A 9,084-nucleotide genomic window follows, 5' to 3' on the forward strand; every position below is an offset into this window, starting at 1 on the left:
CGCTACTGTGCGTAGAGGAGAGTCTGGTTTTCTTGAGGTGGATTCTACTAAAAAATGGACTGAACTAAGAGACACTTTCGTACTACCCGAGCATTGTGAACAAGTAAGTATGTAAATAGTTAACATCCCCCTTTTACAAGTTATGTGCTTGAAAGCTCTCATGTAAGTTATGTGGCTCTGGCAGGTAATATTTCATCCTACAAAGTCTACATCAAACTGGTGGTACGTCATAGAGGTAGCCCCTCGTAGTGCAAGGACGTATGAAGGCTACCATGTGCCAATCACAACGGCATCAATGGAGGAGATCAGAGAAGATGCTCAATCAGAAGCCGCTACGGTGGTGCCAGACGAGCATCAAGATGCTACTACTCTATATGGGGTGCATGCAGAGGAGCTACAAAATGAAACAGAGGATATGTGTTTAAACGGAGAGCTCTATATAGATATAGGAAGTTATGCTGAGTTATGCGAGGATGAGAGAGAGATCTCTTAAAGCCACAAATATTGTATTGAACAATTTTGCTCCGTGTTGTAAAAGCTCTGGCTCTCTAAGTACCTTCCATGGTGTATAACGCTCTTTTCTACTCGCGCTCACATCTTTTGATTGAAAATTCTGAGTTTTGGACTTGCCTCTTCTATCACTCAATTCATTGCATCATTGTATTTATATGCGTCATTACGTCATTGTATTTAATGGTCTTTGCGTCATTGTCTACTCTATTCATTCAATATTAAGTTTAAATATTCGTGTGTTTAATGCAGGTATGGATGATGAGGAGTTTCTTTCTTCTTTGTCACCGCAGCAGAGATAGTGGTACGTGGAGCGTCATCGCTCTGGCGCATCATCGCGCGTTCCTACTCCATCCGCATCTCCCTCTCTTTTGGAGCATTCGGCGAGCTCCGAAGCTTCGGCGTCGACGAGACGAGCTTCACACTCGTCTAGACACCGGCGCTCTAGTGGTGGCGGTGGCGGTTGTTGTGTTCGACGAGGCTCTTTACCCTCCCCTTCTTTGCCCGCCCCGACACCAGCCACAGCATCGCCATCTACGTTAGGTTTTGCACGGCTGACTGTTCCTAGAAGCTACACACCTCTACCTACTCCGCCAGGAGCCACTCCACTCGACACTCCTCGCTTCGGGGCCCAGACACTGGTGGAGACACCTGACGTCTGTACCCCCATCGACACGCCGCTAGAGACCCCTGCCGGGACACCCAGGTTCACGCGTCACCGGCCAGAGGGCTTGTCTTACTCCATCAACTTCAGCGGCGGCACCATCATGGATGATGACGGCAAGAAGGTGATCTCGCGCATGCATGGTCTTTGCTCTCAGCTGTTTAGATACTACATACTAAACAAATGGAGTGAAGTACCAAGTGATTTAAAAAACAGAGTCATCAGCATACTTCATGATGAGTTTCCCGTTCCAACACGGGATCAGCGCTTCAATGAAGACCTGATGAAGATTCGAATGCGCGAATACTGCAAACACAAGCGTTCCGAAGTGCAAAAAGCAATCAAGAATGGGTGGAACAGGCCAAATTGGCTGGCCACAGAAGATTGAAAGAATGCGAAGAAAGCAGCGCACGAGAATCCCGACAAGTGGAAGCAACAAAAGGATGCAGCCAGAGCGCGAGTAGAGGCAGGGAGCTCGCACCACTTGGGGAGCGGTGGATGGGCATCATTTGAGGCCGATTTTGTAAGTGTTTTCACATTGCTCTTTATGTTCGATAGTTTAGGATTTATGAGTTTTTTAATTCTAACATAATGAAATCTTTGTATGTTTTGACAGTGGTCGATGACAGGACGTGATCCCACACCGTACGAGCGCGAGTACGCAGGCAGGAAGGGCTTAAACGCCCTGATGGACATTCTCAGTTCTCGCGGCGGCATGGTTAGTATTAGGGTTTACTCTTTTTTATTTTTTGTATTGTTTTATAAATGTCATTATATGTTTATACTTACTGAAAGCTGTTTTATTGTCTTTTTTTGCAGAATCCGACAGATACGCCGCTTGGACGCGATGAGACGTCTGACTAGACGACGTCAGTTTAGCCGTAGCTAGATAGCATTAGTTTAGGGTTTCTCATAGCTTATGTATCATGAGACGGATTTTATACGTCTTTTTGAACCATGTATATTATTACATTTGTCACCGCAGTTCCTTTTGCCAATCAATTCTTTATGCCTATGATGTTGTACAATTGTCATTATTACATTTGCCAATCAATTCATTTTGCCTATGATGTGTACAATTGTCAATTTTGCAAACAATGCGTCTTGTGGGTGACTATTTTGGGTCTATTATCTACCCTTGCACTTTTTTTTAAAAGTGAATCAAGTACAATATGGTTGATGGGTGGTAGGGCATTCAATGCCCTGCCACCAAAAAAAAATTCTCTCGGGCGTCGCTATTTATGGCTCTGTAGCGTCCCTATGAGCGTCGCTATAGTCTTCAGTGTAAACGTCGCTATAACCGTCGCTATGAGCGTCTCTATATAGCGACGCTCGTAGCGACGCTCGTAGCGACGGTTTTAGCGACGCCGGGGGTTATAAAAACCCAGTGTATTTCCGTCGCTAATAGCGTCACAAGAGCACACAACCTCTTGTAGTGTAGAAAAAATAGAAGGCTGTTGCTAATAAGCATAGAAGAGACTTGACCTTCAAGCAAGATGATTGGAGCTTGCTAAAATTTCCCAATATCGTTTAATGCACACCTCATGCAAGAATCCTACGTGACACCAAAAGTATTACGCTAAAATAACAAAATGATACTATGGCCTCTTTCAAACTCTTAAGCCAATCAATGAGATGTCTTATCAATTGAATTGGCCCAATCATTGGCTCATACACAACACCTTCCATGTGAGCTTAAATTTAAGACTTACGAAGGAGAGTCACATCAAGAAGCCGTCACTGAAGATTCTCTAGATTTTGAGGTCAGGAAGAGGTACTCCAAGCAGAGTCCATCCTACGGCATGAAGATAAGGTCTTGCAAGATGGTTACATTATTCGACAAAATCTTATTAAATTCAAGAATTATTCTTTTGAAGATGGTATATGGATGCAAGGAATCCAATTTAAGGATAATATGAAGCTTGTCAAGGATTACAATGACTCACTTGAGTAAGCACATGTAAATGTATATAATGTACAAAGTTTTCGTCTAATATGACTCCACTAATTTTTTTGGAAAATAATTGTAAATTATGCATGCTTATGATCATGTTTGTGGTTAATACGTCTCCCAAGCACCTTATAGAACTTGTAAATCTACTTCGGTATGGACTATAGAGTAGGCATGCTTGCGACAGCTAAGTCTCCCAATCACCAAATAGACTAGTCATCCATTTTGGAAATATGTTGCTGGGGTAGAAACGGATCATCTACCCACTACGAAATCATGGACTAATGACTATTCTTTATCTTTCCTAACTTATACTTGAGGATGACTATGATTTCAAGGGCAAGGTAGTGTCATAAAAACTATCATACCTAACTTTTGCAAATGATCTTCTCATATTAAATTGGGTATTTAAAATGGGAAGATAAAGGGAGCAAGAGTTAGAATATTAGTATGTGCTACCCAACTTATCTCAATAGGGGACCAAGAGGAGAGATAGTCTATCAAAGAGAAATGTGAATCCAATGAAGCTTTAAATGTCCTTAGGGTAAGCTTCATTAAGCCTCCAAAGTATGGTGGTAAAGTCCAATGAAGATTTAAATAGCCTTCGGGTAAGCTTCATTAATCCTCCAAAGGATGGTGCTAGAGTCCATTGGGCCTGAAATCAATGGGAAAGAATAACACCAACTCTTGGTATTTAAAAGCATTTGATATTGGGTACTAAGGTTACTCTGAGTCCCAAATGGGCCAAGTGGTGCTCCCACTTGCATGGGGCGATCCCTTTTTCTAGAAAGAGGAGAATAAGAATAGAGATCCCCATGAGCAAGCTTTGGTCCTATTGCGTAGCCTACTAGGGGAACCAATGAGAGTTGAGAATCCCGTAAGAATGCTTAATTCTCATTGGGTAGTCCACCTTGAGAGACAATAAGAATTTAGCTTTATTTAATCAAAGAATTAATCTCTCTCAAAGAAGGAATGACGGACACTTGTCACAATGCTAACCCTCTTGCTTGATATGAAGTGGTCAATTCATTGGCTAGCACACATCAAGGACCAATAGGCTTCAAGCATGCTCAAGAAGGGGGGCTTGATGGGTTTCTTTCTCTATTGCATCTCAATGAAGTTCATTCACACAATGTGAAGAATCCTTCTCAAGACTAAGAGAAGTGGAGAAGCCTACACCAACAATACTTGACCATGAAATGCAAATCCAAGCAAGTACGTGTCAAGCTTACAATCATGCTCACCTTCTTCTGCATCTCCATTACTATGCTATGCTATGATTTTTGAGTGAACTAATGTAAGAAGAATGCTTCTTCCTTGTAAGAATACTTCTTCTGTTTCTTATCTTTCCTCACTCCTCTTTAGATATCTCCACCTTTGAAGGTGTTTGAGGTCTTGGGATTGAGGCCCTACCAAGTGTAATTTGGTGCTTAAAGCTTTCCGTACTCATGGCATCAATTGGGTATTGAATATCACAAAAAATGTATCGTAAACAAGTCTCTCTCAATAGGAGAAGTTATAATACAAAGTTCCTTGGGAGGAGGGACTAAATCCGGCCCTCAATTGTTGTCGGTCTTGATCTCTCTGTATTTCAAGCTATTTTGCATGTCAAGCTAACTAGTTATGTTGTTTCTATTATAGACTCCAACCAAGCACTTTTTTTTTCTCATGGGAAATTTCCTCAATGAAACACTCTCTTTTGTTAATATAATTCCACTACGGTCAAAGAAACTAGCTTAATTTTGTCACATGATACCTCCTTATCTTGCAATTTAAAGTTAGCATTGTCAATTAGAGATAAGTAATATTGATCTATAAGCCTACATATGATACATGGACATAGGGGCACACGAATGTGCATACACTCAACCATGAAGAGCATGAGCATTGCTACAAGAGATTTGTCATGCTATTTGGAACAACCTAAATACAAGTAATTAAAATAAGGAATGCTTAAATTTTTCTATTTCAGCTTGAGATGGTAATAATATGTGGAGCTAAGGGAAGAGGAGGTTCAATCACCAACAACTAGTCTATTGGCCTTGAAGAAGTCCCCTTTTATGAACAACTTTTGAAGAACTTGTCCTTTGGTTGGCAATAGGGCTGTAATCTTGAAGGAGCCTTCTTCTCTGACCTCCTTTGGGTGACCTTTGGTTTGGCAAAGGGCTATAGTCCTAGAGGAGCGATATACGATATATGATGCAAGGGTGTTGCAAAAAAACACTATCTTTTCTACCAAAATCGTCCAATATATCCTTGCATTGAGTTGCATGAATGGGAATGGAGTCCTACAACCAAAAAGAAAGGCACATAACTAGTTGAAAAGGGAAAAACCTACCTAGAAATTATATCTTTTCCAAAGATTTTTTGGATTATAAAAATTCACCCTTACTTTTTCTTCTACGTTGAGCTTATTAAAGGTATCCATCAATGCATGTGAATTGGATGATATTCTAGGAAAGCTTTTGTTTGCTGGAGAACAAACTAGTACTCAGCTAGCAATAGTCTTCTCAAAGTATGAAGAAAACCCTTGTTTGATTCTTTCATACAAACCATACACAGTCATATAATTAGAATATGTATATCTATTATGATAATGTCCAAAGGAAGTGTTGTGTGCTCATCATAACTAAGTTAGTGTTAGGGGAATTTTATAATTTAAGCATGATATCACTTGAATGTAAGGGAGAGAGGTTGTTTAAGGGGGGAGACATCATAAGCTTGTGAAATTATGAAAACTCTAAAATTATGGAAACTCTAAAATAAAGCTATAATAAATAGCTCACTGATGAGAGTGTGATTAAATTTCATTATCATCCAAAAAGTTAGGGAGAACACTCGGAGTAGGTACGTAGCCCTCATTGTATTGAGCCTACTGATTCATTTTAATTTAGTTGCATTCTGTTGATTGAGAGAATTTTAGCTTATGTGCACCCAAAGCACGCATAAAGAACTCAGATCTTGGGGGGAAATGAGCTCTATAGGAGCTCCTAATGTTTAAAGAGTAGGTGATGCAACTAGAAGTGTTCCTAATTGGTGCCCTCATAAGAAGTTTTGGACAAATTCTGACTTACCTTAACATCATGAGCTTCTGTGAGGGAGGCACGATATACCTAGCTAGGTACGATTGGGGATAGGGGACCGCCAGCCCGGTGGATGGGCCCGTGGTCCCCTACCCCCAATTGTACCTAGCTAGGTCCCCACAGGGCCGGCGGTTCCCTACCCCCAATCGTACCTAGCTAGGTATGCGCTGCCTCCCGGGGAGAAGCTCATGATGTTATGCATTGTATGAAAAAGATTGAAAAAGGCTCCCTTTTCCTACATGAGAAAATTTCTAATATAGCAAAATGTGACCATTTTTTTTGTATTGAGGCCTACATCACTGATGAGCTTAAACACTAGCATTCCTACTACAGGAAGAAAACACTACAATGTTGATTGTGAAGTACCTTGATCAGTTTGATGTGAGGAATTGAGACAGCCTCTGCGTGCATGGTACGAGTATCTGTGAGATTTATATGTGCAAAAGTTTAAGTTTGAGTTTGAGAAGAAACATATATATAAAGAGTTTGAGTTTGTAATAATTACACAAGAAGATTTGTAAATTTTCTCATGTAGGAAAACAGAGTCTTTTTCAGTGGTTTTCATACAGTGCATAACATCACGAGCTTCTACTCGAGAGGCACCGCATACCTAGCTAGGTACGATTGGGGGCAGGGGACCCTCGGGCCCCCCCACTGGCCCCCCCAATCGTACCTAGCTAGGTATGCGGTGCCTCCCTCACAGAAGCTCATGATGTTGAGATAAGTCGCAATGCGAGAATTAGTTCAAAACTTCTTGTGTAATTAGGAGTAGCAAAACACTAATTACCATGAGCAGGTCCATTCGCAGCAAGCAAGCTACAAGAGACTAGGATGAGGCCTTCAAGTGGGTAGTGAGGAAGCAGCTGCATGATTCGTAGCCAAAAGAGGGTCTTCTAATCAGCGTTTGAGCGCTTCCTTCTTTGCTTAGCCCAATTAACTATCTTAATGCGCTTTCTGTGCTCTGCAATAGCTGCTTAAACAAGCTTAAGAGCTCGTGATAGTGCGCTTAGTGGGCGATTATGGGTGCTCAGTGGGCGGTTATCGCGCTTCCTTAGCTGCTCTGGAACTAATTAGCGCTTAATCACAGGCTCCTTGCCTTCACCAATACCAGCTGATAGCTCTACAAATTGGAGTCAATCCCAACCCTTCCTGGGTTAAGTTGCGAGTAGGGACCTGCGCCTCTCCCCTTGGGTTTTATATGCATGAAAGCTCTTCATCCCATCTCCCATCAGTTTTGTCTGGCCAAACAGACACCCACACGTGTCACTTGTGTATTTGCTCACGAGCTTGGCTTTGACATTGAGCGTGAATACAAAACTTTTAAAAGTTGACCCAACGCATAAAAGTCCTCTTGTTTACACTCACGACAAGTTCCCTAGGGACGCCCCACATGCCCCCTTGGAAAGTTAGGGGAGGTGCTCCTCTTGCACTTAGAGGGATCCCCCATATGCCCTCTAGAGGAGCCATTGGAGGGCCCTCGAAGAAAGCAAAAGCAACCCCATATACCTGCGTAAGTTCCAAATGCATCATCCATAATCTATTGCGACAATTTCATTGGGGGATGCCTCAACCACCCCCAGACAAAAGAAGCGCCTTTTGATGGGGTGTCACTAGTTGAAACCTAGGGATGACCTATCGCACTTCCCGCAGCTACTACCAGGGCTTCAAAATCATGGTTGCTTGGTGTTGATACCCCCTACAACGACCCTCCACATTGATGGGCCTACGACGGAGTGTTCTTATCCAACAAGGGCTAGAGTCTCGGATGTGAGTAAGAAACAAAACCACTTCATCCAACCCAAATGTGGTAGACTTGTATCCCATTTTCCTCTTGAGTTAGCAGGTCTTGAGTTTAACACTCATTGGACAGAGATTTGAGGTCTAATTCAATTCTGGGTGGAAAAAGGAGTTGCAGGCGACATATGGAGGACAACTTAGTTGTCGTGAAAATACATGGCACCCAACAATAGCTGGCCACTAGCAGGCTACGATATGAGCTTCCAAAAGTTCATTTCTCTTTCCAACAAGTCAACATGATAAATAAAACAACTCTCATACGACGTGCAACTAGAATGTCAGCATGTCTAATAGGCAAGGACATGGGCCCCCTCCCCCTCAATCATGATAGTAGGGAATGGTCGTCCAATGACCATTCCTGTAAAACACGCTCCCACCATGGCTCCTGGCCTCTACTAGTCACCATTATGTGCTCGCCCATATTTTATAAACAATGGTCATTGAATGACCATTCCCTAGTCTGTTTTTTGACAAATAAGATTGCAAATTGCCTCACCATACTTTTGAAAATGTGAGAGATATACAAGACATTTTGGTGCACGATGAAACAAGGTCTAGAAGCTTTTCACTATTGGAAGAAAAGGTATGGACGGAAGTAGTGTGGGAAACTATTCAAAGCCATGGAAAGGAGCCAGAAAACAAGAAGATGGGTGAGTATTTTTGAACATGATCTTTATTCTGTAGTAAAGTTTTTTGACAATGACCATAATAGATTGTCCACAATCAAAGTTATTTTCCGACAGTGAGCTTCATATTGCAATGTGGGTGATTGACCATGGCACTAGCAAGGATGAGCAAGATCCTCAAATCTCACAATTCTAAAGAGAATCTCAAGCCTTTTATGGAATCTAGTTCATCCAAGATAAGGGAGCCATTGTGTAAGGTTTAAGACTATTTTAGTGAATGTTTTGGTTGTGAAAATTACTAGAGAATGCTACGTACTTTTTAGTAGGGAGTTTCAATTTGAAATTGTCCATAATTAAGGGGAATCTTGCTAAATCTCATGTACATATCCTTTCACAAGATTTCTTTCTTGGATGTCTTCTATTTTCAGACAAGCTACTTTGCTTCTATCGTCG

General features: G+C 41.7%; 1 protein-coding gene across 1 annotated transcript; it reads right to left on the minus strand.

The window, feature by feature from the left end:
• Positions 1–4,900: 4,900 nt before the first annotated feature.
• LOC147424939 (uncharacterized) lies at positions 4,901–7,344 on the minus strand. Its single transcript, XM_086500386.1, has 3 exons — positions 6,996–7,344; positions 6,575–6,630; positions 4,901–5,413 (listed from the first exon to the last, which is right to left on the minus strand). Exons 1-3 carry the CDS (start codon positions 7,075–7,077, stop codon positions 5,300–5,302), a joined length of 252 nt encoding a protein of 83 aa, XP_086356512.1. The 5' UTR covers positions 7,078–7,344; the 3' UTR covers positions 4,901–5,299.
• Positions 7,345–9,084: the final 1,740 nt, after the last annotated feature.

Source organism: Adiantum capillus-veneris, chromosome 25 (genome assembly GCF_014529385.1).
Source record: "Adiantum capillus-veneris isolate H3 chromosome 25, ASM1452938v2, whole genome shotgun sequence".
Taxonomy (NCBI): Eukaryota; Viridiplantae; Streptophyta; class Polypodiopsida; order Polypodiales; family Pteridaceae; genus Adiantum; species Adiantum capillus-veneris.